We start from the raw sequence: 21,819 nt of genomic DNA, 5'->3' as shown, positions 1-21,819 counted from the left end.
TTTATCTGGCAAAACCTTCTGTGTTACAGAAAAAAATGGATTAAAGATGAATTTCTGCAAAAAAAATTTGTAAATTTCACTTCTAGTTTGCTGGAATTACTGTGAAACACCTAAAGGATTAAGAAACGTTCTAAATTCTGTTTTGAATACTTTCTGGGTGCAGTTTTTGAAATGGGGTGATTTATAGGGGTTTGTAAAGTATGGGCCCCTCTAAGCCACTTCAAAACTGAACTGGTCCCCGAAAAAATAAGTTTTTGAAATTTTCTTGAAAATGTGAGAAATGTCTTCAAAAATTATAAGCCTTGTAACGTCCTAGAAAAATAAAAGGATGTTCAAAAAACGATGCCAGTAGAAGTAGACATATAGGGTATGTGAAATAGTAACTATTTTGGGTGGTATAACCATCTGTCTTCTGAAAAATTATATTTTTGCTACTTTTCACAAATAAACAATGAATATAGCGACCAAATTTTACCTCTAACAATGTCCAATGTGTCACGAGAAAACAATCTCAAAATCACTTGGATAGGTAAAAGCATTTTAAAGTTATTACCACAAAGTGACACATGTCAGATTTGAAAAATGGGCTCGATCAGGAAGGTCAAAAGAGGCTGCAGCGGGAAGGGGTTAAATCAGCTATCACCAGAATTGGCCAATTTTGTTTATCCCCAATGTAGTTATCTTATCTTATTAATTACTAGAGAGGAGTTAGCGGTTGGCACATATTTTGCAGCGAGGATGCAGGTTATACCCCCAAAGCAGCCAAACAAAATATATATCTCCCTTATGGATCTATTTTAGTCTTGTAAATATGAGTTTGAACTCCTAATGAAGGAAAGGAAGATACTGTCCCTTCTTGGGAAAAAAGAGCACGTGGAGTGGAAAGTATACAATTTTTTTTATTTTTTTATACATACTGCCGGAAGCTAATTTCTGTTTAAATATGGCATATCTTTTTCGTTTATTACCTGTCGGCATAAATCCGGTACCTTTCCTTCATGTTCCAATTTAAGATTTCTCCTTGTGCCACCCTCCCCCTGATAGCTCTCTAGTAAATACACCAATAATATCCTAATCTAGCAACCCCCATACATATACACACACATACACATGCCAGCATCCATAGTTGCCTCCCCAAAGTAATTTTAGGAAAACATTACTTATTGCTATGTCTTAAAGGGGTTATTCGGGACCAAAAATTGTTTGGGATTTATTTATTTATGTGAAACAAGTCTCTTACTAATGTACTTTCTGTACTAAATCGTTCCGTTCAAACCCGGCGAAGTGGTGCCGGAAGTCCTGTAGTTTTCCTAATATTGAGGACGCGCCGACACAGCCCCACGTGACTGAGGACTTGCTTCCTGTGTTGTTCGTGTTGGCATGTTGTCAAGCGCATGACCGCAAGGGACTTGCCTATTGCTGGAGTCCCCGAACAGACCATCAGCTAGCGCTTTGCCTGGGGATTCCAGCACTGCTCCCAACATCACTGTCCATATATAGACCGTGACTTCAGGGGTTTTCTTACACTGGAGTCCCCGAGCAGAGCACCAGCTGGCACTCTGCCGGGGACTCCAGCACTGCTCCTGACATCACTGTCCATATATGGACAGTGACGTCAGAAGTTTCCTATCGCTGGAGTCCCCGAGCAGAGCACCAGCACCGGCAATTTTGGTGATCTCCTTACCTCCTGCCACATGTGGTTTCATAACCACACTGTGTTATCCTGGTATTAAACAATCCAAATAATATCCATGCCCACCACTGCTTTTTATGTGGTTAGGAATTGTACTTTCATGGCTCATGTAGCATAGAGACCTGTATGGAGCCACCTATTGCCTTGTGGCATCAGATATTGCGCTACAGAAAGACATCCAGCATGTTTCCAGTTAGCTGCCAGTTTTAGTAAATGCTGAACAGTGCATATTTTGCTAATTCTAGATTTATTTCTATAAAGTGATCTTGGTTTGGTTTATTATTTAGATGTCAGTAAATCAATATGCAGACTAAATGTCGTTTAGGTGAAAGCACATTCCCAGGTATTTAAAACCAAATCACTTACTAATCTGTCTACAATAAATTGCTGTAATGTGTGTTTTGGAAGTTTTAAACTTTGAGCCTACATTTTTAAATGCCATGGTAACGCTTTCTGGAGAATAGTCTGTTAAGCAGCTCGGCTTCTGCATCAGCAATACTAAGAGTGCAGTTTGTTTCCTTTAGAGATTTGCTATAGAAAGCTGGTACTATAATTCTGAACATATCGAACCATAAAGCTAATTCTATTTTATTTAGGACATCCCTGACTCACTGTCCATTGGTATCATGGATGAATAGTGAACCTTCAGCAGTATCAAATGAACCTACCTCTCCAGTGATGCCTGAACCATTTGCAGACGCTGAAGCATCTACAGCACTGCCACCAGATCTCCCTCCAGAGAGGTATATTGGGATTTGTAATGCTGTTTACTACAGATTACTTGCTTAGTTTTAGTCAGTAACAGGATAGTCCTTTTATTTGATTATCGTCTCATTCAGAAGAGGCTGAATGTTCTATATTACAAGGCTGGTTATATTTTGTGTACAGCAATTTACATAAAATGTTTATTTCTGTGCTCAACATGTTACATAATGGGATTTCTATGCAGTCCTATTCGTGTGAAATGCAATATTTTTTTTTTTTTTTTTTTACAAAATTGCAGTTTAAATCGAAATAAAAATTTGAGTAACTTGACAAACACTTTGCTTTATTGATTTCGTAATGATTTTTTGTTTTTCTTCCTCTATTCTTAAACTTAAAGGACAGATATTTTTTTATTTTTCATTTTTGTTTTTGTTTTTCACTCCCCGCTTTCCAAGAGCCATAACTTTTTTATTTTTCCGTCAATGGAGTGGTGTGAGGGCTTATTATTTGTGGGAGGAGTTTTAGTTTCTAATGGCACCATTTTAACTTTATTCTGCGTCTCAATGTGATTACGGTGATACCAAATTTATCCAGGTTTTTTTATATTTGACTACTTTTTTTTAAATATTTTTTGTTTCACCACATTCTGAGATCAATACCTTTTTTTATTTTTACATCGATTGAGCGGTATTAGGGCTTATTTTTTGCGAGACAAACTATTTTATTGGCAGTTTTTATTGGTACCATTTTTTGGTACATATGACTATTTGATCACTTTTTATTACATTATCTTTTAGAGCTATTGTGACCAAAAAACAGTTTTCAATGTTTTGTTTTTTACTGCGTTCACTGTGCGGGTTAAATAATTGTATAATGTAATATTTCGGACTTTTACAAACACAGCGATATAAAACCTTTTTTGTTTTTTACATTATTTTAGATGAAAAATGGGCAAAATTATTTTTTTTTCACTTTTTAATATTTTTTTTCCACTACTAATAACTTTATTTTTACACATCTTATTAGCCCCCCCCCCCCCACTTGGGGACTTGAACCAGCGATCGTTAGATCACTTGTACAATACACTGCAATACTAATGTATTGCAGCATATGGTCATTTGTACAGGCTTCTGTTAAGCTGTGCCAGAGGAACGGCTTAACAGAGGCAGACATAAGGCAGTCCTGGGGGCCCTCATTAGGCCCCTGGGCTGCCATGACCACCATCGGCACCCCCCGATCGAGTTGTGGGGGCGCTGATGAGATTTCAGAGGGGGCCGCCCCCTCTTTTCAATGCCTCAGATGCTGCGGTCGCGATTGACCGCAGCATTTGAGTTGTTAAACGGCCAGGAACAGCGCCGTTAGTCCAGGTGTTAGATGTAATACACAGCTGACACCCGCTGAGTATGAAGCTCGCTTAGCCTGTGAGTGTGCTCCATACATTCCTATGATATGTATACATGTACGTGATAATGCTTCATGGGGTTAAAGGGGTTTTCCGAGATCTTATACTTATTTTAATTTATTTGCGCGTGCCTGAATTTTCCCCACATAAACCCCCACTAAATACCTTTTTTACTTTTCAAGTAATTTCAGTCCTATAATCTTCATTTGTTGTCATCCCTCACTTTGACATCCCTCCATTGCGTTGATGACCGCTTTCAGCTCTGTTCCCAGTATGCAGCGTTTCTCTCCCAGGCCACGTCAAACCTGCCTAGTCTGTTAATTATTATTTGAAAGCGGAAAACCCCTTTAAATTGTTCAAATTTAATCTGGTTGCCTTCCAACCAGACAACGGTTTAGCAGCAAGATGCTATAATGTCACCAAACCGCATTGTTCCAACTGTTCTACTTGTAAGCTGCTGTACACTAGGTCTAACAGCAAAGTTCTAAAAAGCAATACATGATAAGTAAATCTAAGTACTATATTTGCAAATAACTTTGTATGTAATTTTTAAATTGTTGAATATTATAAAATGTGATAAAAGAGTGGAATTTTCCTTTTAAAGAGGACCTATCACTTCATAAAGTAATATGAATGTGGAAAAATGCTGCAAAGTAAGAATGCTTTAAAAAAAATAGAAGTGTATGAACAGAAGAGCAATCTAAATCAAATCAATATTTGGTGGTTCCACCCTTTGCCTTCAAAACAGACTCAATTCTTCTATGTACACTTGCACATTGTCATGGATTTTGTAGGATTATAGTCAGGTGTATGATAAACCAATTATATCAAACAGGTGATAATGCTCATTATTTTCATATGTAGGTTGAAACAGTCATTAACTGTAACAGAAATTGCTGTGTAGGAGGCTTAAAACTGTGTGAGGAACAGCCAAACTCTGCTACAAAGGTGAAGTTGTGTTAGACAGTTTCATGTCAAGGGTCCACCATGCAACAGCAACAAGACACGAGTAGTTATACTGCATCAGCAAGGTCTCACAGGCAAAGATTTCAAAGCAGACTGGGGTTTCAAGATGTGCTGTTGAAGCTCTTTTGAAGAAGCACAAATAAACGGGCAACGTTAAGGACCGTAATATTTTTGAACAGTACTGTGTGTGTGTGTGTGTGTGTCTATAGCTGTAGTTTTTACACATACAGCCGTCATCAGTGCAAGCCTCCTAAGCTTTTGACTGTTATGTGAGATTTCCTACTTTTAAGCTGGGAGAGCCTACTTTGAGGGGGGAGACACGGAGTGTATAGCATGTGTACTGGGGAGATCTGTACTGTTATTTTGCTACATGCTGGATGATCATATATTAGCAGCAATGTAAGACGATTTTCCTGTGTATTATGGAGTAGATAGAGAAGTAAACTGCTGGGCAATCTGAAGAGTCTCGCACTAGAAACACCAGAGATACAATGAAGTTAAATTCTGTTACAGCTTCTCTCCCATTTACTCCTCAGTATGGTGTGGCTGCTGCTGGTTTTGTGTGTATGTAGTGAGAGACACAGATTAACCCTTTAAAGGCAGGTGTCTCCTCCGCCTCTACCAGATTAATCCTTTATAAACAGCTGTCCCCTCCTCTTTTAGCATATGAACCCTTTACAATCAGCTATACACTCACCCCTACTCCTGGCCAGATCGAAACACGAGACTTCACTTTCACATTCAGATGATGTATAGACTGTTAGTTGTCCCGCCTACCACATCACAGTTGTTACCTCCCAGAGAATAAGAGAATCTCATGAGATTAAGACTTCACTCAGATAAAATTAGGAAGAACTCTGTCCTGTAATGCGTTTCGACCCAGTACTTGGGTCTTCATCAGGCTTCTAAATAAGAACAAGCAAATACAATCCTTTTATGCTCACACGGATGAATTATTTACGGTTCAAAGTTTCGGGTTAGGGATCAAAATGGGAGTGGCAGGCTCCCGTTTCTCTGCCAGTAGTTCATAATACACATTATTATGTAAGCATAATAAAAGAGTTACAAATATGTATAGAAAAAATTGTAACTGTATAAGAAACCCATATAGTCAACTAAAAATCTCCATAATCCATCTGATATACAATTATTATGAACAGTATTATGATATTACGTAGATTAAGTACTGGCTCGACACGCGTAGCACACTAGTGTTGTTTTTATTGTTTTATTTGTTTTTACGGTTTTATTATACGTATGGAATAAATGTGAAATCTTACCCAAATGGGAAATGAGTGGATCGTTCCTTACCTGAACGGAAGGGGTACCACGAACTATACCTTGCACATACAGGAGCGCCTTGAGAAGGAGCGATTTTTTTTTTTTCTATGCAATCCATTGAATCTGCAGCCAATGAGTTTTTCTCAAAACTGATAGGTCCTCTTTAGGTATAATATAATACAAACATGTTTTTAACTTTTCATATGCATTTCTAGTCCAATATTCACGTTGTAACAATTACTCCCAAAGTTGTTCCAACCTCAATTTATTTTACGTATTGTACTCATTGAAAACCATAGCAATATATTCACTTAATTCCTACTAATATTTATGTTGTAGCATCTCTGGCAGAAAGGCAAAAGCTGTATATCCATGTGAAGCCGAACACAGCTCAGAGTTATCATTTCAAGTAGGAGAAACTTTTGAGAATGGTAAGTTATCCTATATTTGTAAGCAGGCACTGTTTAATGGTCTACCTCAAAGGACCTGTCAAAGAGCATTTCTAGTAAACCATGAAAACTCTCTTACACATTCAGAGGGAAATTGCTGTCCAATTAATACAGCACTATTACACCTTCTATTGGAAAATAGAATTAACGGTATGCATCAGAGATCAAATATCCTCTTTCATTGGTAATAGGTGTGATAACATGAAGAAAGGTTTTTGTATTCCTCCTCCCCCACCCCGGAGTCACTGGAGGCTGTATAGGAGGATAGATGATCGTAACAGACTGTGATCTTTCTCCCTGCTGTCACTTGCAGCTTAGTTTCTACCATCCCTTCCTTACACAGACACAAACCAGGAAGTTATATTTGTTTTACATTTGCTAGAGGTTACCTTGAGTTAAAAAAAAAAGTTCCACTGATTATCAGGCTGCAATATTCATCCCTTTATTCATTTTCGGACCCCTGCTTAAGACTTTTGTCACGTGGGTCTTTTCCTCCCAGTAAAAGTGCTGAATGTAAGTTCTGTGAATCCAGAATGCTGCGGTCTTCTCCAGTTCTCCTGTATCAGCACAGCTTCATTCCTGTACTGCTTTACCCTTCTACAGCCCATTAGTATTCTCGTATCTTTTGTGCTGACAGACACGGATGCCGAGGAGTGTGTGTGATTTATCCCCCCCCCCCACACACACACAAACACAGTGTCTGCTGTAGGTGCACTTCTTTCTCTCTAAACTCATACACAGCCTGCGTGATTCTCCCTCTTCCCCCACTATGCTCTTTTTCATTCTACACCATGATAGAGTTCAGCCTCTAGGATCTTCCTTCCCTGGAAATTTGGATGCTTTTTCCCCTCTTCACAATCTGATCTTCCATGTACAACCTCCTCCCCTCCACACAACCTCTTCCCCCACCGTGCGGCTATCTCTAGCACTGAGAGAAGGGAGGGGGAGAGCTGTCAGTCAGGACCAGTGTTCTGTCCGATCTATGTCAGATTTAACAGCACAGTTACAGGAGCTTACCCAGACCCTACAGCAGCAAAATGGTAGGACAATTTTGATAAGGATTATTTTCAAAATTAATTAATTTAGGAAACAAATGGACAGTAAAAAAAAAAAAAATCCGTGTGAAGGTGTCCATAGCCTTTAACTCTTTCGCTGCCAGGACAATTTTGACATTTTTGACATAAAAAACTGAATTAGAAGATTTGAAAAAATATTATACCAATATATTTTCTGCATGCAGACACCCGGCGCATTGTAAACATTCCACCCAGCACTTTACACTCAGTGGTTGCTTTCATGCATAAAAGCATAATATTTTGTAAAAAAAAAATGCATACAAATTCATGTTTGTGGCTAAGTCTTACTATAGCAGAGCCTGAGAAGCACATCACTGGCTAAAAATAAAAGTTCAAGATGTGCAGAGTTCATACATGTAACTTATGCCTACAGTACATGTACATATCCTCAAATAATCCCTAAAACTGTAAAGACAAATGGTCGGATTAGCCGCAGGGGTGATAAGATGTGGAGCTGCTCATATTCTTACTCCTTTTATAGAAAAAAAAAACTAAATGTGACCTTGAAAACCACATATCCTCTCTTATTGGTAAGAGAGGTGGTAACACAAAGAAAAGTATCACTTTAATCACATCCCTGGGGTCAAGGAAGTAAAATCTTTCATGCTGCTCTCCGACTTCAATTGAATACTTCGCCCACAATATTGCACCTAAGACTATGATCTTGGTATCGTTTTAAAAGCTAAGATTCTGGGCTAGATCTAAGCTCTAGCCATTATATTGTATTCGCGGCAAGCCTATAAAGCCACATTACAAAGTCACAATTACATACATCCTTGGCAGTGTAAAGGCTTTAACCAGGGGCGTAACTAGGAAAGACTGGGCCCCATAGCAAACTTTTGACTGGGCCCCCCCCCCTCCCCTGGGTGTCACACAACCCCTCCTTGTAGATAGTGCCTTTTTTACAGCCCCCCCTGCAGATATCTACAAAGGGGGCTGTATGGCATTCTCTACAGGGGGGGCTGTATGGCGTTCTCTACAGGGGGGCTGTATGGCGTTCCCTACAGGGGGGGCTGTATGGCGTTCCCTACAGGGGGGGGCTGTATGGCGTTCTCTACAGGGGGGGCTGTATGGCGTTCTCTACAGGGGGGCTGTATGGCGTTCTCTACAGGGGGGCTGTATGGCGTTCTCTACAGGGGGGCTGTATGGCGTTCTCTACAGGGGGGTTCTTTATGGTGTTATCTACAGGGGGGTTCTGTATGGTGTTATCTACAGGGGGGGCTGTATGGCATTATCTACAGGGGGGGCTGTATGGTGTTATCTACAGAGGGGGCTGTATGGCGCGAACGCCATACAGCCCCCCTGTAGAGAACGCCATAGAGCCCCCCCCCTGTAGGGAACGCCATACAGCCCCCCCCTGTAGAGAACGCCATACAGCCCCCCCTGTAGGGAACGCCATACAGCCCCCTGTAGAGAACGCCATACAGCCCCCCCTGTAGGTAACGCCATACAGCCCCCCCTGTAGGTAACGCCATACAGCCCCCCCTGTAGGTAACGCCATACAGCCCCCCCTGTAGAGAACGCCATACAGCCCCCCCCCTGTAGGGAACGCCATACAGCCCCCCCCCCCTGTAGGGAACGACATACAGCCTCCCCTTGTCACGCTGGTCACGCATGCGCACAAGCGCGACCGGCATTCCATTCATTTCTACGGAGCTGCCGACACAGACCCCGGAAGTCCGAGGTTTGTGATGGAGAACTTCAGGGGACTTTCAGTCCCCTGTTCTCCTGATCGCTGCCAGCGATAACACATGATAACACGTCTTTTGTTTAATGGCAGAGCGGGGAGATACCTCCCTGCTGTGCCGTAGTCGTGTTCAGTGGCGTCGCGCTGTAGCAGCCATAGCGGCTGCTAGCGGAGCCTCCGGCCATGGTGGGGGCCCGTTCCGGTGGGCGACACGGGCCCCCTCATGCCGCGGGCCCCGTAGCAGCCGCTACGGCAGCTACGGCGGTAGTTATGCCACTGGTTTTAACCCCTTCCCGCATATGGGCGTAACTGTACGCCCATTTTAACCATGCCTTAACACAAATGGGCGTACAGTTATGATGATAAAGCAGGCAGAGGAGCTGGGCCTTAGCCATTTGCAGCTGGTGTCGGCTGTAATACATGTAATAGCCGACATCCTGCTGCAACGGCGGAGATCAGTTATCTCCGATCGCTACCGTTTAACTCCTTAAATGCTGTGGTCAATAGACACCGCAGCATTTAAGTGGTTCCCTCTGAACCCCCTTTGGCGCATGATCGTGTGGTGCCATTGGTTGTTATGGCAACTAGGAAGCCTAACAATGGCCTTCTGGTTGGCCATGTACGGAAGCCTATTAAGTCCTGCGAAAGGCAGGGCCTTATAGACTGACAGTTGAAAAATGACAATTACAATACACTTCAACATACAGTAAATAGTGCAGTGTATTGTAAAGGGGATCAGAAGATCAGGTCTTCAAGCTCCCAAGTAAGTGTAAAAAAAATGTTTAAAAAAAATAATAAAGTTTTAAGTAATAAAAACAAGAATCGCCCTCCTTCCCTGATAAAGTTCTTTATAATTAGCAAAAAAATAAATAATGAAAAAAACTACACATAATTGGTATCGCCGTTCGTGTCAGCCTGAACTATTAAAATATCATATTGTTTATCCCGGTGAATACCATAAAAATAAACAATGGCAGAATTTCCTTTTTTGGTCATCTTGCCTTCAAAAAAAACTACAGTTTGTCACGAAAAAACAAGCCCTCACACTGCTCCGTCGACAAAACAATAAAAAAGTTATAATTCAGAAAATGGTGATACCAAAAAACTATTTTATTTAGAAAAAAAGTGTGTTTATTGTGTAAAAGTAGCAACACATTTAAAAACTATATAAATTTTGTATCGCCGTAATCATATCGAACCGCAGAATAAAGTAAACATGTTTATACTGCACGGTAAACGCTCTCAAAAAATTTATTCAAAAACCGTGCCAGAATTGCTTTTTTTGGTCTCCTCACCCCCCAAAAAAATGTATAAAAAGTGATAAAAAATTTGTATGTACCCCAAAATGATACTAATAAAAACTACAGCTCGTCCCATGAAAATCAAACCCTCACACAGCTCGTCAACGGAAAAATAAAAAGTTCTGACTCTTGGAACGCAATTATGCTAACCGACAGCCCAGACTAATTTATATATCCAGCAGTTTTATTATTTATTTACCCCATTATTATACCACCTATTATGCGCTGATATACTCCACTAGGCTTACATATGCCCCCACATTATAAACTAAAATACCAGTAAAACCCTAAACAAAACTTCTACCAAGCAAAATCCGCTCTCCAAAAGCCAAATGGCAGTCGTTCTGAGCCTGGCAGTGTGCCCAAACAGCAGTTTATGACCACATATGGGGTATTACTGTACTCTGGACAATTTATGGGATGTCTCTCCCCAGTGGTACAAGCTGGACACAACATATTGGACACTGAAGTAACATATCTGTGGACAAATTACAATTTTCAATCTGCAACATCAATTGTGTACTAATTTCTACAAAACACGTGTGGGGTTAAAATGCTCGCTACACCTCATGATAAATTCCTTATAGGGGTTTAAATTCCCAAATGGGGTCACTTCAAGGGGGTTTTCACTGTACTGCTCAATGCAACATGGTGTCAAAAAACTATTTTGTAAAATCTTCAACCAAAAACTAAATTGCGCTATTTCCCTTTCGAGCCTTGCCGTGTGTGCAAACAGCCGTTTACAACCACATATGGGGTATTTACTTAATCAGGAGAAATTGTGTAACTAATTTTGGGGTTCCTTTTTTCCTGTATTCCTTGTGAAAATTAGAAATTATGAGCCAAAACGACATACTACTGGAAAACAAAAATTTATTTTCACGGCCCAATTCTAATAAAATAAACTACTAACAATTTGTGGGGTGCTTTTTCTCCTGAATTCCTTGTAAAAATAAAAAAATGTGATAGAAAATTCCATATTATTAAAAAAAATATGTATTTTTAATTTTTATGGCCCAATTCTAATAAATTCTATGAAAAACCTGTGGGGTCGAAATGCTTACTACACCCCTAGATACATTTCTTGAGGGTGTATTTTCCAAAATGGGGTATTTTTGGGGGTGTATCTAATGTTTTGGCATCTCAAGGCCTTTTCAAACATGAAATAGTGCCTGTAAAACATCCTAATAAAAAGGAGGCCCCAAAATCGACTTGATATTCCATTTCTGAGGCCTTTTGTTTGAGTCCAGTAGCACACTAGAGCCACATGAGGGATATTTTTTAAAACTGTGTAATCAATATTGAGTTGTGTTTTTCTGTTAACACCTGCTGTGTTACTGAAATAAATGGATTAAATTGAAAATCTGCCACAAAAAAATGAAATTTGTAAATTTTACTTCCACTTTGCTTTAATTCCTGTGAAACACCTAAAGGGTTAACAAACTTCCTAAATGTTGTTTTGAATACGTTGAGGGGTGCAGTTGTTAAAATGGGGTGACTAATATATAGACCCTCAAAAGCCACTTTAAAACTGAAGTGATGCCTAAAAAAATGTTTTGCAAATTTTGTTGAATATTTGAAAAACTGCTAGTAAACTTATAAGCCATATAACATCCTGAAAAAAATTAAATTAAATAAAAAACAGGCCCTACATAAAGAAGACATATAATAAACCTTTATTTACTAATTTGTGTGGTACCATTATCCGTTTTAGAAGTAGAGGATTTCAAATGTAGGAAAATGATAATTTTTCAACATTTTCTTTACATTTTAGATTTTTTTTTTTATAAATAAAAAGTAAACATATCGACCAAAATTTACCACTAACCTAAAGAACAATGTGTTAAGAAAAAACAATCTCAGAATTACTGGGGTGGTTTTATTATCCAAGAGTTATTACTACACAAAGTGACACGTCAGATTTGAAAAATGAAGGCAAAAATAAGCTCGGTCCTGAAGGTGTTAAAGCCTAATTCTTCCTTAAAACTCAATGTAACAAAAACACCTCGCTTTATGCACACTACCTTCTAGTTTTTCTTCTACTTATCTGCATTCCATCCCCTAATTCTAGTAGGCCTCCGCTGAGCTTCGCTCAGGACTAGAAACCACCTTCCATAACTGCATCATGGGTCCTATGTGAATTATTGTCTGTGACAATTGTCTATCTAGGCTTGGTAGGAAGCTCTTCCTGCCTCTTCATGAGACCAGAAATGATGGTGTGGAAGTCATACAATAATGTTCCATGGTATGATGGTAAATAAAACTTGGAATAAAATAAATAAATAAAATGTACACCAATAGCAGTGGACTAGATAAAGATCTGCTCAAGAATTGCGAGATTTGCCACCACAGTCATTATGCTGCTGTCGAGGCTCCTTGGCTGAATAGTAATTGCAATATATTTTAGAAAATATGTCCTTGTGCTAGCATAGCGCATCTTCGATTGCCATTACTGGAATTGCTGGGTGTCGTCCCCCCCCCCCCCCCCCCCCTCGGTCTTGTTACAAATTTCTGTACCAGCCTATTTTTTGGGCTTTCAGGACCAAGCAATTTGTTATCATGTTTTAATTCTATCGCTTGCTCAATTATATATGTTTTGAGAGTCCATTCTAATAGGTGTGTTCTATACCATGTGATTAATTTAAAGGAGCGTTCCTTTCAGTTTCATTTTAACCTCTTGCTGCATTTGAACATACATGTTTGTCCAAATGCACTATGATGATGGTTGACAGCCACACTCTTGTGGTAACAGCAGGCATTGGAGAAAACTAATTCTGGCTGTTATATCTCTTCAATGCTACGGTTGGTCAGTAGTGACCTGTCGAGTTTGACAGAGCGGGGGTGTCCCTCTGTCAGTCTACTGGCGTCCCTGCGACGCAGTTGCGGGGTGCTGATGGGTAGGCTGCCATACCTAAAACCCTGTTGGGTAATGATGCTTTGGAACACTGTCAGCGTGTCCATGACAGGCAATCCATGTCCTAAGTATTGCAAAGCATTATATTAATGATCAATAATAAAGACCAAAAAGTGTTAAATTAAGCTGCATAAAAAAAAATAATATTTCTATATAAATAGAATTCTCCTCTTCCTGTGTACAGACGACTTAATAGCCGTTAGGCTCCATCCACTAGTTCAGAGAAAACTGAGAATAGGAGATAGAGCCTGCAGAGGGGAAAACCGCTAAATGCAATATACAAGTCATATAATGGCCATAAATCGTGTTAATTCTCATGTACACATATGTATGACGGATTATTCTGAAAAGTTAGGTACACTTTAAATTAACAAGAGGAACATAACTTTCTGTTGATTGGTAAATAGTGATTTATGATTATCTCAACGTTATTATTTTTCATTATTTTTAGTAGCTATAATAAGAATTAGGCCACGTTTGAATGTTGGTAAACGACATGCTATTGTGTGCTGTAACCGACATATTTTCTGATGATTTTCTAAGCATGCATTACATGATTTTAGTTGTGATTTTTCCAAAATTGTTCTAATGACAATTTAGTAACTACATTTTATTATTAACGCTAAAAAAGATACACACCGTGTAGACTGGAGACTCACATATGACCACAATATCACTCATCGCCCATGTCATGCTCATAGGTGTCCAAGAAGCTGAGATATTAAGAGTTTTTTAGTGGGGTCAACACACTATAGAACTGCTTTAGTTGATCCTTTGTCCACCTGTGACATTGAGGAAACATTGTGGTCATTGGTGATGTCCTTTCACTAACAAAATAGTCCCTAAAGGGTCAGAAAAGAACTTTTGACATGTTAACTCTTCAGAGCTAACATTTTGCTAGTTGGGGAAAGAAAATCATTGGTTACCACTTTGTTTTTTCCATGTCTCAGGTGGACATAGAGACAGGCAAAGCAGCTCTACAATGTGAGGGCCCAACAAAGTAAGTGTCACATCTAAACTTACTGGATCCCTGTGATTATTACATGGGGACATTAGATATTTCACTTAATGGGCTTGTCTCGTGAAGACATCTGTTTTGTGCCCTGTTAGGGCATATGGACATCAAAGAGGGGGTCTTAAGTGGGACCTCTCGGGACCATTGGAGAACCGCTTGGTGAGAGCAGAACCCGCTCTAGTGGAGTAGACTTTTCCATGCAGTATATGGTCGGGCACTTATTTGAATGGCCGCCATGTAATGCTATATTTCTGCTGCACAGGAAATAAGTGGCCAGATGCGACTTCCTCTGGCAACTACAGCTGATTGCCGGTCCAGATTCTAGTTGTCTTCATGGGAAAACCCCTTTAAGAGCTGACCTGATTTTCAGGTTTTTAATAGATATAGGCCTGTACTACAAAAATATCTATTCTCCATATACTAAAGTTATGACTCTTCTGTTATTGGGAAGTACTGGTCAGTGTGAACATGGTGTCTACTGCTGAATCCTATCACTTGAGAATGAGATACAGTGAAGGAAATAAGTATTTGATCCCTTGCTGATTTTGTAAGTTTGCCCACTGTCAAAGACATGAACAGTCTAGAATTTTTAGGCTAGGTTAATTTTACCAGTGAGAGATAGATTATACAAAAAAAAACAGAAAATCACATAGTCAAAATTATATATATTTATTTGCATTGTGCACAGAGAAATAAGTATTTGATCCCCTACCAACCATTAAGAGTTCAGCCTCCTCCAGACCAGTTACACGCTCCAAATCAACTTGGTGCCTGCATTAAAGACAGCTGTCTTAAATGGTCACCTGTATAAAAGACTCCTGTCCACAGACTCAATTAATGAGTCTGACTCTAACCTCTACAACATGGGCAAGACCAAAGAGCTTTCTAAGGATGTCAGGGACAAGATCATAGACTTGCACAAGGCTGGAATGGGCTACAAAACCATAAGTAAGACGCTGGGTGAGAAGGAGACAACTGTTGGTGCAATAGTAAGAAAATGGAAGACATACAAAATGACTGTCAATCGACATCGATCTGAGGAAGGTGAGAGCTCAGCCGAAAACTACATGGGGGGAACTTGTTAATGATCTCAAGGCAGCTGGGACCACAGTCACCAAGAAAACCATTGGTAACACATTACGCCGTAATGGATTAAAATCCTGCAGTGCCCGCAAGGTCCCCCTGTTCAAGAATACACATGTACAGGCCCTTTTGAAGTTTGCAAATGAACATCTGGATGATTCTGAGAGTGATTGGGCGAAGGTGCTGTGGTCAGATGAGACTAAACTTGAGCTCTTTGGCATTAACTCAACTCGCCGTGTTTGGAGGAAGAGAAATGCTGCCTATGACCCAAAGAACACCGTCCCCACTGTCAAGCATGGAGTGGAAACATGTTTTGTGGGTGTTTCTCTGCTAAGGGCACAGGACTACTTCACCGCATCAATGGGAGAATGGATGGATCCATGTACCGTCAAATCCTGAGTGACAACCTCCTTCCCTCCACCTGGACATTAAAAATGGTTAGTGGCTGGGTCTTCCAGCACGACAATGACCCGAAACATACAGCCAAGGCAACAAAGGAGTGGCTCAAAAAGAAGCACATTAAAGTCATGGAGTGGCCTAGCCAGTCTCCAGACCTTAATCCCATCGAAAACTTATGGAGGGAGCTGAAGATCCGAGTTGCCAAGCGACAGCCTCGAAATCTTAATGATTTACAGATGATCTGCAAAGAGGAGTGGGCCAAAATTCCATCTAACATGAGTGCAAACCTCATCATCAACTACAAAAAACTTCTGACTGCTGTGCTTGCCAACAAGGGTTTTGCCACCAAGTATTAAGTCTTGTTTGCCAAAGGGATCAAATACTTATTTCTCTGTGCACAATGCAAATAAATATATATAATTTTGACAATGTGATTTTCTGTTTTTTTTTTTTGTTTTTTTTATATAATTTATCTCTCACTGGTAAAATTAACCTAGCCTAAAAATTCTAGACTGTTCATGTCTTTGACAGTGGGCAAACATACAAAATCAGCAAGGGATCAAATACTTATTTCCTTCACTGTATAATGCTGGAGACCATCTGCCAAATCATTGCAGTCAGTCTCCGTTCACATCAGGATATTCAGATCAAGTGATAAGAATTAAAGTGGTTGTTCAGGAATAAATTTTATTTATATTTTGACTTCATGTGACATATACATTGTTAGAATGTTAATTATATGTTTATATGTAGCAGCGTTACGGTGTTCTGACTTGCAATCACGTGACCGCACACAGAGTAAACGTTTCACTTCCTCTTACGCTCCGTGTCTTTGCTCAGCCAGCACTTCCGGCTGAGAAGAGGCACGACGCGTCAGCAAGTGGGTTCACAGGCTGTGGGCCGATGTTTCATGAGCTCTTCAGAGCTCTGCCTCTGGTCCCACTGCGTGTAAACGTAGTTGATGACGCGCTGTGCCTCTGCAAGCCGGAATTGCTGGATGAGGAACGACACGGAAGGCTGTCTCTCACAGTACACGCCTCCTCCTCCTTCTCTCTGATGTAGAAGGAGAGGGCAGCGTTCAAGTTCACGCCCCGACGGTTACATATATAAAGTGATTACATGGGTTACATAAATACAGGGATGATGGGGGTTTTATAAATACAGGGATGATGGGGGTTATATAAATACAGGGATGTTGGGGGTTATATACAGGAATGATGGGGTCATCATCCCTGTATATAACCCCCATCATCCCTATTTATAACCCCCAACATCCCTGTGTATTACCTCATCATCCCTGTATATAACCGCCATTATCCATGTATAGACAAGTGTTTTCTGTTCACACCCTCCATTTAGTAGTCCTCATAGTGCTAGGCTCACAGTAGTGCCTCTTCTCATGGTAAATCCGTAAACTTACTGTACTATATACCCTCACTACTGCTCATCTACTGTGAGAAGTCAGGAAATTACCTACAAACTAGCTGTTTTTATATACTGATCTCTCTAACTGGGAAAAAAACTCAGTACTAGAGTGGATGGCATTATCCTGCCACCTTGCACTCAGAGAAGAGTGCTGCCTCATAGATGGTGCAATTCTACAGTAATTTATTGTAAAAGTAACTAAAGTTAGAGCTACTTATTGAGAACAAGAGGGACTAGGATGGGTATTCTTTGAGTCCAGAGAAACATATTTTTTTATTTAGCTCTCTTATTCATAAAGACTGAGGGTTTTTTAAATACTTATTTTTTAAAACCGGTCTATTCAATGTATGGGACACATGATTTGACATACCATAAAAACCTCTACCTCTTATGATTGCAATGTTACAATAGTGTTTTACATACTGTAGCAGTAACAAGTAACTTTAAATTTTTATATATTTTTTTGTAGTTCATAACTCAAGAGAACCTGGATGGTTAGAGGGAACGCTGAATGGCAGACGAGGGCTAATTCCACAAAATTATGTTCAGTTTCTCTAGCTACATGTATGTGACACGCAGAAGCTGTACATGGTATCCATGGATTTCCGTTCCAGTTGTAATAATTTTATCTTGTTTTGTGACTGCCTGAACCCCATGACCAGACTTAAGCTGGCAGAAGAAAAGGTTTGGGGAAAAAAGGACATGCAATATTGCCAAACTGAACTGATACATTTTGTTACTGTATTTTTTTGTTTTACTTGTATCGGACTGTGCTAGCTATCATACCGTTTGATTCTTATGTTACTCCTTTCACAATTTCATTCCTGGCTAAAGAGATCATTTGTCTAATTCTGTATGTTAAAACATATTGTGATGTATTACCGCCCTGGCAACAAATGCAAAACCAATAATGTGCATGGCTCACACACAATGCACTGATTTGACAGTGTAGCAATTATTTTTCACATTTTGCAGGTTTTATGTTGCTGCAGTTTCCAACTTCTGAAATGTTACTTTTACCAAAAAGTCGCCCTTTTCAGATTTCTTTTTTTGTAAGTTCTCTCTTGTAGAAGTCACAGATTTGGTTGTTGTCGTTTGTTAGTTTTAAAGTTTCACTTGTTGAATTGTAATGTTTTTAAAGTATATTTACTACAGAAATGTAATTTTATCCTAAAATAAAATATTAGTTCTTTAATATATGTGTTTTACAGGAAAAAAGCTAAATAAAAACAAAGTAGATTCACTATATATTTTCTAAAGGCAGCATTCCTTATCGCTGGTGTTCTGTGGTGTTTATTCCTCATTTGATGTCAACTGCAAAAAAACTTTATTAGGGAAAATTTGCATGTAGAAATAAAATTCCAGTGTTTTTTTAAACTACATACAGTTCCGTACTATTGTACAAACATTTCCTAGAACTACTATTGTAAGGCCTGGTTTACACAGTTTTGGTTGCAGTGCATAGTTTTCCTCTCTTTAGGATGCGCTTCTTGCGTTTGCCTACACCTACCTCAACCGTTATGTGAAGTGTCTAGAAAAAGAGGCGTGGCTAAGAGGATTCTTAAAATGTCCCGTGCCTAATTTTTTCGGGAGGTAAAAATATTCTTTGTTTTGCAACTAAGAGGTGTGACATAGGGAGGATTAAACAGTATAATATGCTTAGCCATTTGCGCTAAATCATGCCACGTGTGTCATTTTTATACATGTGGTATAATTTGCGTAATTGTAATTTATACAGACTCCTGAATGCATACATCTCACAAAACTATTGAGAAATCTCCCCCAATGTTCCAACTGCAATAGTCCTATATAGCCGGCGGTACTTGTATTACATATATTGCTCTGAATCTCCGTTAACTAGCAAAAAAAAGAATTAACTAAATGAGTTTTCATTTATTCTCTTAAAATAACTGCTTTTCTTCATTTTATTGATGGCTTTACTGATCTATATAGATAATAATACTATAGAAACCGTGACACAATCAAAGCGAAAACTAATTAATATCCACACTCCCTAATCACTATACACAGTTTTCTGAGGTAAAGGAGATGCATACTTGTCGTTTTCACATATGAATGTGAAAACATTTTCTATTTAATGCCCTTTTTGAGATACAGAACAGACTGATCATTATTAGCTAGGCAAGGGGAATGACACAAGCTCAGTTGACAAGGTACATTTAATGACTCCTAAGCCAGTTTTGAGACATATTTTTGTACATATGGCAATATGCCTCATGCACTGAATACATCATTATTAATGGATAGAAGTACAAAACATGAAACTGACATCAGCCATCTTTCCCTCAAATTTTTCCTCCGAGATTTCCACTCATAACCAAAACACAACAGACACACATAACCGAAAGTTCTGATAGGCTCTATAGTAATAATTATGCCACTGTACCTGTATGATAAATTATCTATTTGGTGATGTCTTATAATAATTTGTAACCTCTCAAATAATGGGGTAGATTTATCGATGCGTCCTGAAATTTGTCGCAAGTGGGCCATATTTATCACTGGGTTGCAACATTTTTTGAGACACTTGTGACAACTTAGACATGTTCACATGTTGTCTTTCAAAAGGGGTATTACAGGAGCGTGTTATCACTGTAGCTTATTAGTAGCAGCAGGACAATACAGTCCTCAATATCTAAAGACGGAATTTTGTCTTAGAATAAAGGAGATTATGTATATAGCGTAGACCATTACAGTTGAAAAGCTTCAGCGATTAAAAGCATTTTCTGACCATTGAAATTCATGGTGTATCCGTAGGACACAATATTTATATATATATATATATATATATATATATATTTTTTTTTTTATATTTTATATAAAAGGTGAGGATTCCCCCTCTGGGACTCCTTATTATTGGGAGAGCCTGGATTACCATGACCGCTGTTGTCAAGAAAAATAGCCAATGGCAGAGACTTACATTGGAGAGAGCAGCTTCTCCACCCTTTCTCAGCTAAGTGTATGATCACACACTGAGTCAAAAACGTCTGAAAATACGGAGCTGTTTTCAAGGGAAAACAGCTCCTGATTTTCAGACGTTTTTTAAGCCACTCGCAATTTTCGCAGCGTTTTTTACTGCAGTTTTTGGAGCTTTTTTTTCCAATAGAGTCTATGAAAAACAGCTCCAAAAACGTCCCAAGAAGTTTCCTGCACCCCTTTTTCGCGGCCGTTTTGAAAAACGGCCGGGTAAAAAAACGGCCCCTTCACAACAGAATGCCGTTTTTCCCATTGATTTCAATGGGCAAATGTTTGGAGGCGTTCTGCTTCCGATTTTTCGGGCGTTTACGGCCCGAAAAACGGCCTAAAACACTCTGTGTGAACATAACCTTAGGGTATGTTCACACACAGTGTTTTCAGGCGTATTTTGGAGTGTTTATGCCTCGAAAAACGTCTGAAAAAACGAAAGCTGAATGCCTACAAACAGCTGCCCATTGAAATCAATGAGAAAACAGCATTTAGTTCATACGGGGTGTCTTTTTACGCCTCTGTTTAAAAAAAATGGAGCGTAAAAAGACGCTCCGTAAAAAGAAGCAGCATGTGACTTCTTGAGGTGTTTTTTGGGACTGATTTTCCATTGAACACTATGAAAAACGCCTGAAAAGAAGCCTCAAAAGAAGCTCCAAATTTCATTTTCAGTTTAAAAAACGCCTGAACTTAGAGGCTGTTTTCTCTGAAATCAGCTCCGTATTTTCAGACTTTTTTTGCTACTGCATGTGAACATACCCTCAGAGTTATGGAAACAGGCAAGATGCTGAGCCATAAATGTGTCATAGTAGCCTGGGTTTGGGAGAGCTAAAGGTATTTTAAGAATCCAGCCTTGGAGTCCAAATCAAGACAACGATGCATCGGAGAGATCATACAGACACTGAAGTTCATCAGTTTCACACATGTGGCATTTCTCTGGTGCTTGAGGCCTCGTGACATTTATTTATGCACAATAAGGCAATACAAAGTTGAAGACTAAGAAAAATCCTATATGATTCATTTACAGCCCATTTAAAAAGGTAGCTTAACCAATCACAGGTCACTTCATAGTATATAAATATATTATTTGCATAAAAAAAAATTACGGAAGCCCCCTCCATTGGAATTAAAGCTTTGGTAATTTTGCACCTGAAACCTTGTTTGGAGAAGATATGATTTTTAATTTTACTGAAAGTCTTATCGTCTTCGGGTCGTAAAAACTTCAATCTATTATAATTATTCACTGAGACTTTCAAGGTCTAACACATGTTTTCACATAATTATTAACTCTCTATACTATGAATTTTTCTACTGAATGGTAAATGATTAAACAATTAGCAATAATTACACTCAAATGTAAATGGTCGGAATACTCCTTTAATGAAATATAAAAATGCAACATAATACTTAAAGTGGCCCTCAGGATGTACTTATCCTA

The 21,819-nt window shown here is 39.2% G+C and overlaps 1 protein-coding gene across 4 annotated transcripts in view; it reads left to right on the top strand.

Annotated features, from left to right (window-relative positions):
• The window catches only part of ARHGAP10 (Rho GTPase activating protein 10), a 394,713-nt gene extending 376,197 nt beyond the window's left edge, over positions 1 to 18,516 (top strand). For 3 of the 4 annotated variants that reach the window (XM_075860371.1, XM_075860369.1, XM_075860372.1), the window contains 3 exons: positions 2,290 to 2,436; positions 6,387 to 6,478; positions 17,866 to 18,516. In XM_075860371.1, the coding sequence (XP_075716486.1) occupies positions 2,290 to 2,436; positions 6,387 to 6,478; positions 17,866 to 17,954 (328 nt within the window). In that variant the 3' untranslated portion in view covers positions 17,955 to 18,516. Of the gene's footprint in view, positions 1 to 2,289; positions 2,437 to 6,386; positions 6,479 to 14,424; positions 14,475 to 17,865 lie in introns of all 4 variants that reach the window. The other variant, XM_075860370.1, reaches the window with a different exon arrangement.
• Positions 18,517 to 21,819: the final 3,303 nt, after the last annotated feature.

This window comes from Rhinoderma darwinii, chromosome 1 (assembly GCF_050947455.1).
Source record: "Rhinoderma darwinii isolate aRhiDar2 chromosome 1, aRhiDar2.hap1, whole genome shotgun sequence".
Classification (NCBI taxonomy): domain Eukaryota; kingdom Metazoa; phylum Chordata; class Amphibia; order Anura; family Rhinodermatidae; genus Rhinoderma; species Rhinoderma darwinii.
Note: the sequence above shows the minus strand (reverse complement) of the source record. Positions and strands in the feature narration are given on the sequence as shown.